The 20833-nt window shown below is 46.9% G+C and overlaps 1 protein-coding gene across 4 annotated transcripts in view; it reads left to right on the top strand.

The window, feature by feature from the left end:
- CDC7 (cell division cycle 7) overlaps positions 1–20833 on the top strand; it is a 134618-nt gene that overhangs the window by 34564 nt on the left and 79221 nt on the right. For 3 of the 4 annotated variants that reach the window (XM_082264854.1, XM_082264853.1, XM_082264851.1), the window contains exons 2-3: positions 811–885; positions 9479–9614. In XM_082264854.1, coding sequence (XP_082120980.1) covers positions 811–885; positions 9479–9614 — 211 coding nt within the window. The remainder of the gene's footprint in view (positions 1–810; positions 886–9478; positions 9615–20833) is intronic. The other variant, XM_082264852.1, reaches the window with a different exon arrangement.

Genomic DNA, 20833 nt, shown 5'->3' with positions numbered 1-20833 from the left:
TATTCTGTTGCCTAGCTACTCCTACGGAGAAAAGGTCAATAACCCCATTAGTGACGAATATGAAGAGGCGACGACTGTCGGAGGACTCAGAGAAAGGAATTTTACAGGTAAGATTTTACAAAAATTCAGTTATTTTCATTTAATTGGTACTGTTTTCATCTGAAAAAAAATCGTAAAAGCAAGACCACCCATGCTCGGAAACTAAAAAAATACATACAAAACAATTCAATACATTACATCACTCCTGAACATGAATTCTGTCGTACGAGAATTTTCACATCAGGTTTCAGGAACCCTTTACCAAGCTCAGTTCAAGCAGTATTAAACCCAAAAGCAAGCATTTATCACCGCTCACCAATTCTTAGATGTGATTGGTTCTTTTTTTAGGTTTTCTTTCCTCTTAATTTCATCTAGTGATCCAGCCAACAAGTCTGTTTTTCAGAAACACAAGCTCTCAAGGAGAATGTATCGTTTACATGGCTGAAACAAACCACTGAAAGCGATACTCCACCCAAACAGGGAAGCTCCACTTGTTCTTGGAGTGACCTAGTGCTTTTTTTGTGTAATGTAACATAATTTACATATCTCATAGGAAGTTTGGGACCTCAATGACTGCAATAAGTATGTAGATCGGAAACTTGTTTATTCCTCCTATCTACTAAAACAACATATCTGTGTTTGAGGTACTGGTCCTTTAGTATGTGCAGTTTTTGAGAAGTGCATACATTCTCCTCCTATTACACTTCTATTTAGAATGTGGTATTTCTGTCTAAATATGTGTTATGTAACTGCTTCTTTCTTTATTGCCAGCAGAAATTGAGAAGTTGTATGCAGCTGTTCCACAGATTCGCAATGTCTTCTATGTAATGGGGAAAATTGGAGAGGGTAAGTTTCAACACTTTTGCTGTGGTACTTTAACCACTTCCCGCCCGCATGACGTTAAATGACATAGACTTTAAGTGAAGATATCTGGATGATGCCTGCAGCTACATGCATCATCCAAATATCCTTTCTCTTACGTCCTCCGACAGTCGCTGCCCATTCACACAGTCTTCACTTATGGGTATTGACTTCATCTCCACAGGAGTTTCTAGGCATAAGACTTGTAAAAGAACAATAACTCTACATAGTCACACCCATGGGGGCTGTCCTACTAGTCCAATACCACCCCTGCGATAGCCATCCCAATTCAGTTTGTCTTCTGCCTAGCTTCAGGAGTGGATGGGCTTCCCTGTGCTGAGGCTACAGTCTCGGCCTTTCTCTTTTTCTCTTATGCTTTATTTTCAAAAGATGTCATTTTTTCTTTACATTGCTAGCTGTTTATTTTATCAGCACAAGTTAGTGGATCTTCGGATGAATACGGCGTTTGCGGAGCTGGGAATCGGACTGACTGTCCTGGTTCTCCAGGACAGAGGGTCAGATGGAATCCCTACCCGCCATCGAGCGTTTCGCAGGCTATGTGTTCGCCCTGGCCTCACAAACAACCCATCCCTGTCCATCAGGGATGCAGCCAGGTGAGGTGGCTACCTCACTGGACACAGCATAGGTTCGTCCGTGCACTACTAGTGTCCTGCGTTTTGGCTGGCGGCACTCCCCTGCCATCTGAGGATGGGCGGTTTCCCGCTTGATGTGAGGCACCTCACGCCATCGGGTACAGGTAAGTACATTCTGTGTGGGGCCTCTGTCTGGGGTTGGCAGTTCTGTGTGTCTGTGTTGTCCCCTGTGTCTGTGCATTTTGGGCTCCCTGGTCCCGGTCCCTGCGGGGTTTTTTTTTTTTTTTATTCTCTCTCAGCAGCGCTGTGTGGGGTTCTAATGTCACTTTAGGGTGCTTGGGGATGCAGACTCATGTGGCGACCGCTGCGGGGTTAAAAACCTCCGGTCTGCCATTTTTAGTGTGGGCAGCATGTCTGGCTTCACTGTGGGCGCTCATACAGCATGCTATGTAGTGTATTTCGTGCCTTACGGCGCCATCTTGTGTGTGGCGAACGATCGTTCAGAGCACATGTCGGCGGCCATCTTGCCGAAGCCTCCCATTAGTTTCTATAGGCATCCATTTTTCCTTGGCCTGCAGCCTAGTTCAGCCTCCAGCGGTGACATCACTTCCTTCTTTTTCAGAGCTGACCGAAGGAGCTGGTAACACACTGGAGTTCTGTCCTGCTGTTCCTTTCCTATCCTGCCTTGTGCAATCTTCCTGGTCAGTTTTTTTTGTCCCTGCTGGGGGTCTGTGTCTCACAGTATTTACAGCGGTGCGCTGTGGGGTCAGCAGCGCTCTTAAAGGGCCAGTTTACCAAAAAAAAAAAAAACGCACAAATTTTTTATTTCTGTTATGGAATCCCAGGACAGCAAATTCCCTCCGTTTCGGTTACCGCACCCCCGCGTCATCACGTTCATGCGGCTGGCCCGCCCTCCAGTGACGCTTCTGCTGCCTGTGATTGGTTTGTTATCTCCCGGCTGTTATTGCTGCTGTTGGCCAGTCAGTGTCTCCAGGCAAACCGCGGCCGGCCCTCCCCGCTGCCTGATTAGTTTACGATCATCTCCACGGCTGCTGCTGGCCAGTGACTGACAGTAAGGGCAAACTGCGGACCCGGAAGGACACCTACCTGTACCAGTGCTATATGCTGAATGTAAAAATGCCCCCCCCCACAGTGTTCTTTAGCCCCCACCCCGTGCCCTTCAGCTCCTCCAGTGCTCTCTGCTTCCCCTGTGCTCTTCGATCTTCTATCATGTCCGCAGCCTCTGACTGACTACCTCCTGTATCATGTCCGCAGCCTCTGACTGACTACCTCCTGTATCATGTCCGCAGCCTCTGACTGACTACCTCCTGTATCATGTCCGCAGCCTCTGACTGACTACCTCCTGTATCATGTCCGCAGCCTCTGACTGACTACCTCCTGTATCATGTCCACTAAATGTACAGTGTGTGTCGTAAAACGTTTGACATTTCGAACATGGGAGAGGCAGCGATGTCTAGCCACGCTAAAGGAGTAAAGCACCAGTCTGCAGCTGCGTGCTTGACAGCTTCCAATCCGATCGCTGGCTTTTTCACCCGTGCGCCTGAAGTGACACCGGCTCCCAGCTGCGGCAGCGGTGCTTCCATCTCATGCATTGTAAAACAAGGGACCATTTTGAGTCACGCTGTATCCAGAAACTAAACCCTAACTGCAGAGGTACTGTACACTACAAAGTCATTTATTTTAGTAAAAATATGCTGGGTGTGACATGGAATTTCTTCTTATTTAATATGTATACATAGACATTTCATGAAACATTAGGTCATGAATATTTACATGAAGTCATGGAAAAGACATGGAATTTTATTGGTGAAAATGTGTATGAACCCTGCCCTAGGGTAATGCTACTGTTCATAGGAGTAGGACTAGGCGAAAACAGATTTGACTATGCCCCGAGGGCAGTCCTAGGGGATATACTTCCTGCTATAGGATTTCAGTTTTTTTTTTTTTTTTTCAGCTTAGTCAGGAGTAAGGGGCAACGCACTGGATATCCTAGACTTCTACGATCTTCCCAGTGGGCCTACTTTAGCTCCGTGCTAGGTTGGCCATGACATAGCCCCACTGGACGGGGGCTGGCCGACGAGTGAAACACCTCGCAAGGACGCATGGCTCTGGTCACGACCTGAGTCACAGCACCCCCATTCCAGATGGTGCGTCGGACTGCCTGGAGTGGTGCCCGCTCAGTTCCCAGGTGTGGTGAGTAGTGACGCCCCCCCCCCCCCCCTTCTGGGAAAATGTTGGGGTGGCCGCGGGCCCTTACCTCAACTTGATAGGTCCCCTATGTGCCCTTCCTTCCCGCCTGGTGTTCCCCCTCCTCACTAGCGGGGTTCCCCTGCACCTAACCCCCTTAGTCCCCCCTCCCCGGATGGCCTGGCTACTTTCAGGTAGGGGTCACAGTGTTGGGCTGGAGGGGGAGGGAGTGCGCCGCCGGTGGCTCACAATACAGTTTTATGTGGCAGTGTCAGAGTGGGGGTCCCTGTTAGCGCCCCCCCCCCCCCCCCCGACTACAAGTACCTGGAGGGCCATTGGGGGTCACGGGTGCCGCACCACCATTATATTGTGGATGGCTGTTCTGATGGTTTGGTGGCCATTATTTCAGAGTTTCCCATTGACATCAATGGGAAAAGAAAAAAGGGGAGAAGCGCTCTAAGTGCAGACAGTTTTATTAGATGACAAGGCAAAGTATATAACAACTCACTAGACGTGAATAGTATTCAAGCTGTGTCACTCCAACGATCTTATAGCCATCCTCTGGAGGGTGTCATCCATTCACGAGCGCCGTCCGTGGCTGAAGCACTGATAGTGGGAGGAAAGGAAGCCAGCTGCCTCCCGCATCAGTCAGCGGTGAGCGGTCAGATGTATGCGGTCGGCGGCTCCGATATACCGATGGTTACTGGAGGCACTCTCGTCACCAGGGATGGTATGATCTGTCAGCTGGGTACGGCATGCACAACGCGTTTCTGAGCATGCGCGGGGTCAACCAACCCGGCGCGCGCGCATGCTCAGAGACGCGTCGTGCATGCCGTACCCAGCTGACAGATCATACCATCCTTGGTGATGAGAGTGCCTCCAGTAACCATCGGAGCCGCCGACCGCATACATCTGACAGCTCACCGCTGACTGATGCGGGAGGCAGCCGGCTTCCTTTCCTCCCACTATCAGTGCTTCAGCCACGGACGGCGCTCGTGAATGGATGACACCCTCCAGAGGATGGCTATAAGATCGTTGGAGTGACACAGCTTGAATACTATTCACGTCTAGTGAGTTGTTATATACTTTGCCTTGTCATCTAATAAAACTGTCTGCACTTAGAGCGCTTCTCCCCTTTTTTCTTCTTGTCTATGCAGAATCTCCTCTTGGTCTGTGGAAGAGCTGCTCAGTGCATATGGACTTTTCCTTTCAGGATTAATCACCCCCCTCATGGCATAATTTTTGATCCCATATTTAACAGCATTATATTTCCATTTACTGCCAAGTTTTTTTGTTATTTTTCTCTCCCCTTTCCCTCCCCCCCCCTGTTTTTTTGGATCAACCATACTCCATATGTTGGTGGTCTTTAGCGCTCTGGTAGTATTGTTTTTTTCATTGACATCAATGCGGTGTCCATGATGCGGCGTTGGGCCTCTAGCGGCAGTGACAGTACTTCCTCCTTCTCTCTGATTGACGGATGGCAAGCAGCTTGGCGCTCTGTATCCTTTCCTAAGTTGGTAGTGGTTGGTGAGTCCCTGCGGGTGTACAGCTCCCTCTTTCTGCTATAGCAGCGCCGCTGATGGGACTTGTAGTACTACTGCTGCAGTTGTGAGGTTGGTATTTTTATTGCAATTTTTTCACATATTGTGGGCGGCCTCCGGGTTAACCTATAGAGCCCCTGGAGCATGTGTCAGCACCTGACCCACTTTCGGAAGCTGCGTGACCCTCTGGGTCTATCTTCCCCTGGTGATCATGACGGCGGTCCTGCAGTCACTACTGTCAAAAGTTGATATGGCCCTTCAAAAGCGGCCTAGCAAGAAGCGCCCCCAACTGTATCATCAACTGTATCCTCTGCCTCCTCAGATTCTGAGGTAGATTTGGCCACCCTGGACGTGAGTCAACCCACCAGGTCTGGCTCCACGCACCCTGAGTGCTCTGACAGTAAGGATGAGTTTCCCTTCCACTACAGCCGCTCATGAAAAGCGCTTGTAGAGGCACTGGTTGTTTCAGTGCGAGAAACTTTAAAATTGGAGGACATGGCTAATGCTGCATTGGTGCAATTTGGTACCCACAGACCATCCAAGGTGACTAAGCTGTTCCCCTTTCCTACCTATTTCAACGAGATTGTCTCAAGTCAGGGGTGATCCCCAAAACGCAGGGTTGGGATACCTAAGCGTTTCGCTAGGAGTTATCCTTTTGAAGAGCCCCTTTTGAAGAAACTAACAGTTCCACCGGTGGGGGATTTTTAGGTTTCCAGATTGAATAAAGCCCCACTTCTTCCGGTGGAGGATTAACCAACTTTTCAAAACCCAGTGGACAAGAGAGCTGAGGCTCTGGTCCCATACCTTTTTCAGGTAGCAGGTTCAAATTAGAGGTTGATGTTTGCCATCACCTTGGTCTCCCAGACCTTAACAGAATGGGCAAAGCTTCTGCACCAGGATTTGAAAGGGGGTCAACATCCTCCTTAACTGGCGGATCATTTGATACATGGGTTACAGTATATCTGTGATGCCTTTCTGGATGTGGCCCCTTTAGCCTGCAAAGTGTCTGTGACAGCTGTGATCCTTTGCCGCATGATTCGGCTGAAATACTGGTCTGCGGACCAGGCTTCCAAAAAGGCGTCTGATCTCCCTTTTGTAGAATACTGCCTATTCGGAGCTTCTATGGAAGAGATCATTAAAGGTCTTACGGAAGGTAAGAGTACTCTGCTTCTGCAGGTTGCCAAGAGCTAAATGCTCGTCGTAAATGTGGTCTCGGCTCACAAACGGCCCTTTCATTTCATGGGCTTGCAGGACAAGGGACAAAAATCCACCTGTAACTTTGTGGAAGGTTCCTAGAGGCCCTGGGCTGGTAAGTCAAAAGAGGGTTCCAATGGTTCTGCAGACGAGCCCTCCTTTTTCTGAAGAGGCGTCCTCACCCGTATCTGGGGTGGGGGGGACGTCTTCGCTGCTTTCCAGATCTTTCATTCAAGACAAATGGGTCCAGGAGTTGATCTGGTCTGGTTACAAGATCGAGTTTTCGGTCCTTGCCTCCATCAAGGTTCTTCCAACTTGCGCCTTTCCCCGTATCATCTGCAGTGCCTTTACAGTGTGATGAAAGTTCTGCTATAGCAGTGAGTAAATGTGCCGGTTCCAGAGTTGGAACGTTTTCAGGGATTTTCTTCAAATTGGTTGACTGTTCCCAGGAAGCAAGGCAAGATCTGTCCCGTCTTGGACCTCAAGGTCCTGAATCGCTTTGTACGGGTTCAGAAATCTCAGATGGGAGTCCGTTCGCATGATGGTGGCATAGCTTCATTGGGATTTTCTGGCCTCTATTGATATCAAGGACGATTACCTTCATATCCCAATACATGTCGGGCATCAGCATTTTCTTCGCTTTGCTGTGGGCGAGGAGCATATCAATTTGCGGCTTTACCTTTTGGTCTCGCTTCAGCTACTCGGGTGTTCACAAAAGTATTGGCCCCGGTGTTAGCCTTGCTCAGGCAGAGGGGGATCGCAGTACTAGGGTACCTGGACGATCTCCTTCTGCAAGCAGTCTCCGTCTACTTAGGAGATGATCTGGAAGCTTCCACTGTGGAGACTTTCATAAATTTACAAGAGTTAGGACTGCAGGTAATACAGGGTGCCCTGGAGTGGCCCTGCAGCTTACACATGCGTTTGCAAATGTGTGCGAGCTAAACCCCTGTTTTGACGCAAACTGTTAGACAGGTTAATTTGGTTGGTAAGCAAACTGGTTAGCAAATTGAACTGGGAAATTTTTATCTGTATTTGTCGCATTCTACTAGTGCGCTGAGTTCCTCTTGGGCTTTTTTCGCCATCGGGCCTCTGTTATACAAGTTTGTAAGGCAGCAACTTGGTCGTCTGTGCACACCTTTTACAAGGTGGATTTGTTGACCTCTTCGGATGCCTTTTTGGCTGCAAGGTTTTGCAGGCTGCTTTTTCGTAAGAGAATGTTTTTGTTTCTCCTAGGGGTGTTCTACCTGGGTGAGCTCCTATTGGTTGAGCTTCATGTTACCCAGTAGGCTACGGTTTAGCCTTTGGAGTTTACGTTACTTTCTGGTGCGTTCTTTCCACCCCTCATGCCTACACTGCTTTTGGGACGTCCCATTCAGCTAATGAAGATGGAGGCTGCGTCTGTCAATGGACGATAGAGAAAACAAGATTTTTGTAAGATCTTACCGTAAAATCTTTTTCTGAATTCATTGACAAAAGCAGCACTCGCCCCTCTGATATGGGGATGTTTTTTCTTCACTGCTTGCAACTAAACTAGTTTGCTGAGCAGAGGGTATGTGGGTTATGCCTGTGGGGATGGCCCCTTGGGTGTGTACATTTAAATTGTTCCTGCCTAGACTACTCCTGCAGGGAGGAGCATAACCCATTCAGCTAATGAAGATTGAGGCTGCGTCTCTCAATGAACTTCAGAGAGAGATTTTACAGTAAGATCTTACAAAAATCTATTTTTGAACACTCAATGTTTTTAAATCGACGCCCTTAGCAGCCGAGTAAACTGAAAGTGACGTTGTGACAGGGCTTCTGGGTTACATGATTAGAGATCCGATCAAAGCTGAATCCAGCTTCATTCAGGACTCTTAACAAGCTGGCGGAGGGCTCTTTCCCACTGGGATAACGGCAAAGCGGCTGCTGAGCCGCATTGGTTATCACCAGACAGCCGACCGCCGGCTCTAAAAAAAGGTACCAGGTTGATGCCTGCAGTTGCCCCGCTACAACCACTTTAAGCTGACCAACAGGTACATCAGTTTGTGGGAAGTGGTTATTCTGTCGAACAACAAATTGGCCAACAAAAGCACTGTGGAAATGGATCTAAAGCCAACTGCCTACAGTAGATGTGAACCAAGCCTTATGCTGGCCATACATGTATCGATTTTCGGACGAGAATATTGTAATTTCTGAATGACACGTACACTGTCTGAAAATTCTATTGACCAAGTTTTCTATTCTGCTCCTTCAATTTTCCCATCACTGTGGTTGAAACAGAATGTCGATTTTTACCCCACTAATGATTTAAAAAATCAAACAAACGTTCTTAATATGAATTTTTTTTATTTTTTGAAGGAAGACATTGATTTTTGTATGGCCAGCATAAGTGACAGCAGGCACAGGTAGCTTTTTATAAAACCACCTGCATATGACAAGGCAGTCTATCATACATAATATATTAGTCTGAAAATCAGCAAAACAGTCTCATTTTTTCTTTTTCTTTTTTTTTTTTTTTAAAAATTGATGTGAGTCTGCTGATATTTACCAGATTCAACCTCTAATAGTACATACAGTATATCTCTTCTCTCTGTTATTCTCAGTGGATTAGAGATTTTGGTCACTAGCCAAGCCATATAGTTGGTTATTTTATCTTTACCACTGCATATAGATATTTCAGAATAAATTGCCTTTTTTTTAACTTTACATATTAGCTAAATTATACACCATTTTTTTTTTTTAAGGTTATTATCCGACTACTCTATTATTCAACCACCTAAGCGATTATAAAAATAATTTTTAGTTGCAGCCCTAGTGAGAACATTTATTGCATGCTTTTTATTGATTTTTGTTTTTTGGGTAATGTTTAACATGCATATGTCCTTTTGTTTTTTTTCTATTAAAAAAAAAAAAAAAAATGTTGGGTACATTGCTTACTGCTCTGCCTTAGAATCTTTGTGACCTACTATAAAGTTTTGGTTTTTTATATATATATATATATATATATATATATATATATATATATATATATATATATCTTTCCTGAATATTTCTCTTTCCTAGGTACATTTAGTTCTGTGTATTTGGCTATTGCAAGACTAAAGTCAGGAGAGGATATGAAATTTGCTCTGAAACATTTAATCCCTACAAGTCACCCCACACGAGTAGCAGCGGAACTGCAGTGTCTTACAGTAGCTGGGTAAGTCGATTTTAACGGAAACTGTACAGAATTATACAGTATGTGATGCTTTTTCTGACCTTTCCTGTTGAGAATGCTGGCTATTTGGTAGTCCTTCTTCTGAGCATTAGCTTCAGTAACCCAGTATGCAGATAAACAGTTCTGATTTCACTTGCTGCTTACTTGTTTCAGTTTGTGTCTCTGAAAGTATTATTAGGCCATTAGGCAGTTGGTGTTCTCAGGAAGTTTGAATTGTAGCCTATATCTTTCTCTCAGCATGGGTTTCCTTTTTAATTTTGTATTTTTACTGTATGTGTGACTGCCATCCTTTAGGTAGACAATAAATGTGTCCAGAAAGATTTATGTTGACTTCTATCCCTGGTACTAAACAATGTTTCTCTTACGTCCTCCGACAATCGCCGCCCTCCAAGTCATCACTATTGGGTATTGACTTCCGCTCTGCAGGAGTAGCTAGGCATAAGACTTAGTCAAAAGCACAAAAGCATTTAGCATAGACACACCCATGGGGGCTGTCCCACTGGTCAATACCCCCCTGCAGTGATCCCTCCCAACTCAGTTGTTTCTGCCTAGCGTCAGGAGTAGTTAGGCTTCCCTGTGCTGGGGCTACAGTCTCAGCCTTTTTAATCTTTTTTTCTTGATTTTCTTTGAAAATGTCAGTTTTTTTCTTTGATTTACTAGCTGTTTATTTTGTCAGCTTTAGTTTTAGTCGGATCTTCGGATGAAGATGGATTCTTGCGGAGCTGGGAATCGGACTGACCGCCCTGGTTCTCCAGGTCAGAGGGACCCCCAGCCCGCCATCGAGCGTTCAGCCATGTGTTCGTCATGGCATTATGAACGACCCATTCCTGCTCGCAGCAGGGATGCAGCCTGTGAGGTGGCTACCTCACTGGACACATCTGTGGTGCTGCAGTGTCCTGTCCTTGGCTAACGGCATTCCCTGTCAGATGACAGCGGCTTTCCGTTCATAGAGGCACCCCACGCCGTCCGGTACAGGTAAGTACTTTCTGTGTGGGGCCTCTGTCTGGGGTAGCAGTCCTGTGTTGATGTGTATTCCCCATGTCTGTGCCTGTGTGGGGCTCCCTGATGCGATCCCTGCGGGGGTCTCCTTTTACATACGGTGCTGTGTGGTTTTGGGGGCCCCTTCCCCTGTGTCACTGCAGTGTTTTGGGGGTGCAGACTGTGTGTGCGGCGGCCGCAGCGGGTAAAAACCATGCGGTCCGCCATTTTAAGTATGGGCAAGCATGTCTGGCTTCACTGTGGGCTTAACTGCATGCTGTTTTGGCGCCATCCGACGCCATCTTGTGTGTGGCAGAACGATCGTTCCGAGCACATGTTCGGCGGCCATCTTGCCGAAGCCTCCCATTCAGTTCTATTTTCCCTGGGTCTTGCAGCTTATTGCTCGGTTTTGAAATGTTGTTGGTTCCTCAAGCCAACAGAGAAAAGATAGGACTTTTAAGGCAGTAGAAAAGAAAAGTAAAATGCGATTTTTCATATGCGATTTTTGTATAAAATGTATTCATTTATTTGTACTAACATAGATCATAAAATGTGCTTCATTTGGGCAAGTGGCCCAAGAGTGAGTAGTGATAGAGTAGAAGAAGTGACATATGTGAGATTGGTGACTTTAAAGGATGCTCTGTTATCCATGCGATTTCTGGATTCTACATGAGACATCCCAGTCCTACGCGTTTCGGCTCTTGCCTTTTTCACGGATTTCACCATATCTATAAGTATATTAGATTATAGTGAGATAAGTATCTTTCAGTAACGGTGATTACAGTAAATTTATACGTAGATCACTTACAATTGTATTTTTTGCAGATGTGCTAGAATCAGGATTTCTAGGGTACTTTCATAACTCTTCTCCTATGCAGCAGCAAAACCCCTAAAAGTTGGAGGACACCAAATAGGAGTAATTTCAGTAAATTATGTGTGGGGGTGTATATACTTATAGATATGCTGAAATCCGTGAGCCGAAACGCGTAGGACTGGGATGTCTCATGTAGAATCCAGAAATCGCATGGATAACAGAGCATCCTTTTAAAGTTACCAATCTCACATATGTCACTTCTTCTACTCTTTATCACTAATCACTCTTGGGCCACTTGCCCAAATGAAGCACATTTTATGATCTATGTTAGTACAAATACATTTTATACAAAAATCGCATATGAAAATCGCATTTTGCTTTTATTTTCTTTTCTACTGCCTTAAAAGTCCCATCTTTTCTCTGTTGACTTGAGGAACCAACAAAATTTCAAAACCATTCAAACAGGGATGTTGGCACACCTTACTATCTTACTTGGCATCTGAGGCAAACCCCCCCACTCCAAATGCAGCTTATAGTTCAGCCTCTGACCTCACTTCCTTTTCCTCTGAAGCAGCGATCGGTGTGGTAACACTCTGTGGGGGATCTGCAGAATGTCTCTTCCATAACTTTGTTTTGTCCTTCCTGGCTCCGTTTTGTCTCCTTTTGGGGGTCTGTGTTCACTGTGCATATAGCGGTGGGCTGCGCACTCGGCAGCGATCTTAAAGGGCCAGTACCTTTTTTTTATTGCACTTTTTTATATAACTTGGGCAATGGATTCTCAGGACAACAAATTCCCTACAGCCCTGGTGGGGGACCCCAGTCCTACTGTACCCCCTGTTTATACCTGATTTGGCCGCCGTAGTGGCGTCTTTAGTGTCCAAAATAGAGGTGCTGATGGCTGAACGAGCTACTAGGAAAAGGCCTAGAGTATCTATCTCCTCTGATGCAGATGGTGATGTGGCTGCTGTGGCGGGCGTGCCCTTTTCAGGGTCTCGCTCATCCCTGGACCCACTGGGGTCTGAGGCGGAGACGGAGGGGGTTGATGATTCTCCCCCGGGGTCGCCTGAAGAACGCGCGACTATGGATGAGTTGATTTCTTCTGTGAAAGAAACACTACATTTGGAGGATGAGCCCAGTCCTCCGGGCATTGTGTCTTCATTTGGTACACACAGGACCCGCAAGTCGGCGCAGATTTTTCCCTGCCCCGCTGAATTTCATTACACTGTGAATGAACTGTGGCGCAATTTAAAACGTCCATTCACGGTACCTAGTCGTTTTAAACTGCTTTATCCCTTTGCGCCGTCTACGGACTCGCGCTGGTGTGTGCCTCCACAGGTGGATCACATTGTGGCCGTCTTAAACAAGGTTACCTTGATTCCCACTGAGGACACCCCGGTGTTCCGTGATCCCACGGACAGGAGGTTGGAGTCTCTTGCCCGCCATTCCTACACGGTAGCAGGTTCCTTGCTCAAACCTATTTTTGCGTCCGTTCTGGTGGCTCAGGCGGTGGCGGATTGGACTAAGGTGCTTAGTCACAAGCTCGCATCTGATTCTGCCCCACCTGCCACGCTGGCTATGGTGGATCAAATTCACCAAGGAGTCATGTACTTGTGCGATGCGGCCTTGAATGAGGCCCCTTTGGCCGCATGCCTGTCGAGTGTCGCGGTGCTTAACCATCGACTGGTCTTGCTGAAGAGCTGGTCGGCTGACCAGACATCACAGAAAACAGTTGCTGATTTTCCCTATGCAGGTTCTCCCCTTTTTGGCGAGGTGTTGGATACCTTGGTAAAAGGCGTCACGGGGGGCAAGAGCACGATGCTGCCCCAGAACCCGAAGAACAAGTCCTTTCGTGGCAAGCGGGGTTCTGCCTCTCGACCCAATCAAGGGTCCTTTCGTGCCTTTAGGAATCAAACCAAGGGCAAGCCCTTCAAGGGCCAAGGTAGCCAGAAGAAGCCCTGGGCGGGCAAGCAGAAGTCCGGCAATGCCGGTGCGGCGGGTCAATCAGTCTCTGCCTGAAGGGGCGCCCTCATCCATTTCAGGGGTGGGGGGACGTTTGCACAGTTTCCTCCAACCTTGGCTGCTCCGAATTCCGGACAGGTGGGTTCAGGAAATCATTTGATCAGGGTACAAGATCGAATTCCTTTCCCGGCCGGCGGACAGATTCTTTCCCTCAAATCTTCCATTTGACCCCAGGGCGCCTGCAGGACCTGCATCAAGCGGTGCAGGACCTCCTTGCCCAGGGGATGATTGTCCCGGTGCCTCATCGGGACAGGTTTCGGGGGTTTTATTCCAATCTGTTCACTGTGCCCAGAAAGGAGGGCAAGGTACGTCCTATTCTGGACCTGAAAGCGCTGAACCGCTTTGTGCGCGTTCGGAAGTTCCGTATGGAATCTCTCCGCTCGGTGGTGGCCTCCCTGAGCCCAGGGGAATTCCTGGCCTCTATAGACCTGAAGGATGCGTACCTACACATCCCCATTTTCGAGGGTCACCAGAGGTACCTTCGGTTCGCAATAGCGGAGGACCACTATCAGTTTGTGGCGTTGCCTTTTCGGTCTCGCTTCGGCTCCAAGGGTCTTTACTAAAGTGCTGGCGCCTGTTCTGGGCCTGCTAAGGGCACAGGGCATTGCGGTCTTTGGATATCTGGACGATCTCCTCTTAAGATCGAGTGCCAGCCAGAACCTACTGCGCGATCTGTCCACCACGGTACAGATGCTCCAGGAGTTCGGATGGACCATCAACGTACAGAAGTCGACCTAGTCTCCTTCGGTTTGTCTTCCCTATCTGGCAATGATCCTGGACTCCAGTCCCCGGTAGTGTCGGAAGGACAATCCTTCCATCCGTTACTGTGGACGGTGATTACCACGGATGCCAGCCTGTCGGGCTGGGGTGGAGTCCTGGGCAACCTGTCTGCCCAGGGCACTTGGTCGGGGGAGAAATCCTCCCTTCCGATCAATATATTGGAATTGAGAGCGATCAAGCTCTGTCTCTTCCAGTGGTCGGATCGACTTCGGGGCCATCCTGTTTGGGTACAGATGGACAATGCTAGCGTGGTGGCTTACATCAACCACCAAGGGGGCACCAGGAGTGCCCGGGCGGCCCGTGAGGTGACCGACATCCTGTCTTGGGCCGAGACTCATGTCCCGGCGATTTCAGCAGTTCACATTCCGGGTGTGGAGAATTGGCAGGCCGACTATCTGAGCCGCCAGACCCTGGACCAGGGGGAATGGTCCCTGTACCCGAAGGTCTTCCAAATGCTGTGTGCGAAGTGGGGATCCCCGGACGTGGATCTGTTCGCGTCTCGGCTAAATCGCAAGGTGGAAAGATTTGTGGCAAAAACGTGCGATCCTCTGGCAGACGCCTCGGATGCGTTGGTGGCCCCTTGGCATCAGTATCGTCTGATGTATGCCTTTCCTCCAATTCAGTTGTTGTCCAGGTTCCTTCGCAGGTTAGCCTCGGAACCGCACTTGGTGATTCTGGCAGCACCGGACTGGCAACGCCGGTCCTGCTACGCCAACGTTCACCTGGCAGTGGCGCCTCCTTGGCGGCTGCCAATGCGGGAAGATTTACTGTCTCAGGGACCTATCTTCCATCCTGCTTTACAGTCGCTGGCTTTAACGGCCTGGCTGTTGAAAAACGGGTCCTGAGAGACAGGGGTCTCTCCCCAGAGGGCATTCCTACTCTAATCAAGGCTAGGAAAGCCTCATCTGGTAAAATCTTATTACCGTACCTGGAAAGCTTATTTCACCTGGTGTGAGTCCAGTGGGTACTCCCCTCGCTCGTACTCAGTGTCAAGTGTTGGCTTTTCTCCAGACTGGTGTGGACCAGCGCCTGGCGCTGGCCACGATAAAGGGCCAGGTATCTGCACTGGCTATTCTTTTCCAACGCCCTGTGGCGTCTCATTCCTTGATTCGCACCTTTATTCAAGGTGTGCGACATTTGGCCCCTCCCCGGAGGGCGCCTTTACCTCCATGGGACTTGAACTTAGTTCTGTCCATGTTACAGCGTTCTCCCTTTGAAAACATCTGGGAGATATCGTTGCCTCTGCTGTCTAAGAAGGTTGCTTTTTTTAGTGGCGATCACTTCGGCTAGCAGGGTGTCGGAGTTGGCGGCATTGTCTTGCCACTCTCCTTACTTGGTGGTTCATAAGGATAAGGTGGTTTTGTGACCTAACTCTTCCTTTCTTCCTAAAGCGGTGTCTGATTTTCACCTGAATGAGGACATTGTGTTGCCTTCGCTCTGTGCAAAGCCCAAACATCCCAAGGAGGTTGCATTGCATTCCTTGGATGTTGTCAGGGTGATCAGGGTTTACCTGTCGTCCACTGAATCCTTTCGGAAATCGGATTCCCTCTTTGTCCTTCCTGAGGGACCTCGGAAGGGCATGGCTGCGTCTGCGGCGACCATTGCCAAATGGATCAGACAGACGATTGTACAGGCCTATGCTTTGAAGGAACGGGTTCCACCCTTCCCTGTTAAGGCGCACTCTACCAGATCGATGAGTACGTCCTGGGCTTACTGGCATCAGGCTTTAGTGACCCAGGTATGCAAGGCTGTGACTTGGTTGTCGGTGCACACCTTTTCCAAATTCTATAAGATTGATGTTCTGGCATCAGCTGATGCCTCCTTTGGCCGCAAAGTTCTCAGTGCGGCAGTGCCATAGGGGACCCTTGTTTTTGTGGGTCCCTGGATATTTGTTTTCATGGGTTGTTGCTTCTGTTGAGCATTGTTTTCTATTGCCCAGAAGGTTTTCTTACTGTGCGTGTAAGGTTCCTTTCTCTGATGTGGGTCCTGCGTTTTCCTTTTCTATGGTTGCATCTCCCATCCCTCATGTCTACACTACGACTGTCCGAGGACGTAAGAGAAAACTGAATTTTTGTAAAATCTCACCGTAAAATTCCTTTCTCTGAGGCCTCCGACAGTCGCCGCCCCCTCCCCTCTTTTGGGGTTTTTTCTTGCACACCTACTGCTATTCTACCAAACTGAGTTGGGAGGGATCACTGCAGGGGGGTATTGACCAGTGGGACAGCCCCTATGGGTCTGTCTATGCTAAATGCTTTTGTTCTTATGATTAAGTCTTATGCCTAGCTACTCCTGTGGAGCGGAAGTCAATACCCAATAGTGATGACTTGGAGGAGGCGGCGACTGTCGAAGGACTCAGAGAAAGGAATTTTACGGTAAGATTTTACAAAAATTCCGTTATTTCGTATTAAGATGTGCTATTGCTGTATGATTGAGCAGTGTTGTTTGCATTGTTAGATCATAGATGTCAGATGACTAAAGCTGTACACACACTATACAACTTTTGTTGTTTGATTTCCCTTAGATTTGCCTTCAACTATGTAGTGCAAGTTCCTGCCTCACTGCATACAAATTGAAAGTGTTTGGGTTTTACCTCATTTTATGTGGTTTTGGTAAATCTAAAGAAAGTTGTATAGTGGGTATCCAGCCTAAGACTTTGAGAAGCTATGTAATTTCAGAGGTTTACTGCATTGGTGAAAACGTGATCAACACATCATGGCCAAACGTTAGTGGACACCTGCGAACGAGTTGAGGTGTTTGTGAAGGCTACTATTAAAGTGGAAGAAAACCCTAACTAAATTTATATGTATAAAAACAAATTAATACACGCGCTGTGATGTATAAATAAGTGAAAATAAAAATGATATGTTAAAACCTGAAGCTGGTGCTCACTAGGTAAAACACCAGAAAAGCTAAAATTCATATAAGGCAGCGCTAACAGGTAAAAAACTAATAAATAAATAAATATATATATATATATATATATATATATATATATATATATATATATATATATATATATATATATATATATACACAGTGCCTTGCAAAAGTATTCGGCCACATTTCAGGCTTCAAACATAGATATAAATCTGTAATTTTTTGTGAAGAATCAACAAGTGGGACACAATCATGAAGTGGAACGAAATTTATTGGATATTTCAAACTTTTTTAACAAATAAAAAACTGAAAAATTGGGCGTGCAAAATTATTCAGCCCCTTTACTTTCAGTGCAGCAAACTCTCTCCTGAAGCTCAGTGAGAATCTCTGAATGATCCAATGTTGACCTAAATGACTAATGATGATAAATAGAATCCACCTGTGTGTAATCAAGTCTCCATATAAATGCACCTGCACTGTGATAGTCTCAGAGGTCTGTTTAAAGCGCAGAGAGCATCATGAAGAACAAGGAACACACTAGGCAGGTCCGAGATACTGTTGTGGAGAAGTTTAAAGTCGGATTTGGATACAAAAAGATTTCCCAAGCTTTAAACATCCCAAGGCGCACTGTGCAAGCGATAATATTGAAATGGAAGGAGTATCAGACCTCTGCAAATCTACGAAGACCTGGCCGTCCCTCTAAACTTTCAGCTCATACAAGGAGAAGACTAAGCAGAGATGCAGCCAAGAGGCCCATGATCACTCTGGATGAACTGCAGAGATCTACAGCTGAGGTGGGAGACTCTGTCCATAGGACAACAATCAGTCGTATACTGCACAAATCTGGCTTTTATGGAAGAGTGGCAAGAAGAAAGCCATTTTTTTAAAGATATCCATAAAAAGTGTCGTTTAAAGTTTGCCACAAGCCACCTTGGAGACACACCAAACATGTGTAAGAAGGTGCTCTGGTCAGATGAAACCAAAATCAAACTTTTTGACAACAATGCAAAACGTTAGGTTTGGCGTAAAAGCAACACAGCTCATCACCCTGAACACACCATCCCCACTGTCAAACATGGTGGTGGCAGCATCATGGTTTGGGCCTGCTTTTCTTCAGCAGGGACAGGGAAGATGGTTAAAATTGATGGGAAGATGGATGGAGCCAAATACAGGACCATTCTGGAAGAAAACCTGATGGAGTCTGCAAAAGACCTGAGACTGGGACGGAGATTTGTCTTCCAACAAGACAATGATCCAAAACATAAAGCAAAATCTACAATGGAATGGTTCACAAATAAACATATCCAGGTTTTTAGAATGGCCAAGTCAAAGTCCAGACCTGATCCAATCGAGAATCTGTGGAAAGAACTGAAAACTGTTTACAAACGCTCTCCATCCAACCTCACTGAGCTCAAGCTGTTTTGCAAGCAGGAATGGGCAAAAATTTCAGTCTCTCGATGTGCAAAATTGATAGACATTCCCCAAGCGACCCCAAGCGACTTACAGCTGTAATCGCAGCAAAAGTTGGCGCTACAAAGTATAAACTTAAGGGGGCTGAATATTTTGCACGCCCAATTTTTCAGTTTTTTTTATTTGTTAAAAATATCCAACAAATTTTGTTCCACTTCATGATTGTGTTCCACTTGTTGTTGATTCTTCACAAAAAATTAGTTTTACATCTTTGTTTGAAGCCTGAAATGTGGCAAAAGGTCAAAGTTCAAGGGGGCCGAATACTTTCGCAAGGTGCTAAAAGTGTATATATAAAAATGAATCCTGTGATCAAAATATTAAAATGCTAAAATTCATATAAGATGAAGTGCATTCGTGATCATCAAGTACAAAAAATCAATACATATTAAAGTGCAAAAAATATATCGTATCATGTGTCCATGGTGCAACCATATGTAAGGTGCAAAATATAGAATAAGGTCCAGTCCAAAAAAGGTTTCCTCCAAAGAAACTAAAGTGCTGGAAAGGTGCTCAGATCCATATAAGTGCCCAAGTGCTCTTCGGGAAAAGAACCCCCCTATGGGGATGCACTCACCAAATTCTGGATATAAATGAGCCTTAAGCAGACATGATATCCCTTGGCCGGATGGATTAAATGCAACCTCTTAGGCAAATAGAATATCCCTTGGCCGGATGGATGGATTAAATGCAACCTCTAAGAAATGGCTCCTTTAATGGTTTCTCTCCTCACTCTCCCCAACAGTAGGTTTCAAAAGAAAGGGAAGAAGCCAAAGAGTGAAGCCCGTAGGTATTTTATTATAATCAAATTAACCACCTCAATACTGGGCACTTAAACCCCCTTCCTTCCCAGACCAATTTTCAGCTTTTAGCTCTGTTGCATTTTGAATGACAATTGCGCGGTCATGCAACACTGTACCTAAACCAAATTTGTCATTTTTTCCCCACAAATAGAGCTTTCTTTTGGTGGTATTTGATCACCGCCAGGTTTTTTTCTTTTTTGGTGCACAAATTAAAAAAAGACCGAAAAGTTTGAAAAAAAAAAGTTTTTTTTGTTTAGGTTATAAAATTTTGTAAATAGATACGTTTTTTCCTGCACTGATGAACACTGATGAGGAGGCACTGATGAGGAGGCACTGATGAGGAGGCACTGATGAGGAGGCACTGATGAGGAGGCACTGATGAGGAGGCACTGATGAGGAGGCACTGATGGGGGGGCACTGATGGGGGGGCACTGATGGGGGGGCACTGATGGGCACTCATGAGGGGCACTGATAGATGGCAATAACGGGCACTGGTGGGCAGCACTGATGGCATTGGTGGGCAGCACTGATAGGGGGGCACCACTGGCAGGCTCTCTGAGCCCTGTTTGCCATCCCTGGTGGCCATGGTGGGCATCCCTGGTGGCTCTAGTGGCATCCCATCCCCCCAGGGCTGCACTGGTAATCAATCATCTGATTACCAGCACAGACCCCCCCTGTGATCAGTGATTAATTAGAAATACTCACTGATCACCCCGGCTGCAGAATCGATCCTCTCCTCCTTCTCCCACTGACAGGATCTGTCAGGAGGAGAAGAGATCGAAGCCATTACAACGGTTGTATTGACATTACATGACGGCTGTGATTGGTCACAGCCGTCATGTGATCAGGAGGGCCAATCACAGGGCCCTCCTGCCGAGTCTTGTTGCTCTGTGTCCTAGGGACACAGGCACATAGAGATCGCGCCGCTGCGCGTGCCCGCGGCGGCACGATCTCTCTCCTTCTGAAGGACGTTCCGGAACGTCCGATCAGAAGGACGAGACTCCCACCCGGCCCTATATGTACTATGGCCCGGGTGGGAGGTGGTTAAAAAATAGTACTCACAAACGTAGCGTAATATTCAGCATTGGTAAAGCAAAATTCAGCATGTCACTCCACTTCCGTGTACGCTGCCGTCGTGCGTTCCACGGTGGTTAACAGGAAATTACGTCGTAATGCTCCGCTGCCCGGAAGTGCGTCGACGTGTTTCGCCCGCCTTTGATAACGCCCATTAAGGCGGGCGGAACGCGTAGACGCACTTCCGGGCAGCGGAGCATTGCGACGTCATTTCCTGTTAACCACCGTGGAACCCACGCCGGCAGCGTACACGGAAGTGGAGTGACATGCTGAATTTTGCTTTACCAATGTTGAATATTACGCTACATTTGTGAGTACTATTTTTTAATTTGATTATAATAAAATACCTACGGGCTTCACTATGTTTGGCTTCTTCCCTTTCTTTTGAA

The sequence above is a fragment of the Pelophylax lessonae genome (assembly GCF_965119305.1).
Source record: "Pelophylax lessonae genome assembly, chromosome: 8".
NCBI lineage: Eukaryota > Metazoa > Chordata > Amphibia > Anura > Ranidae > Pelophylax > Pelophylax lessonae.
The sequence above is the reverse complement of the archived record's forward strand: the minus strand, read 5'-3'. Positions and strand labels throughout refer to the sequence as shown.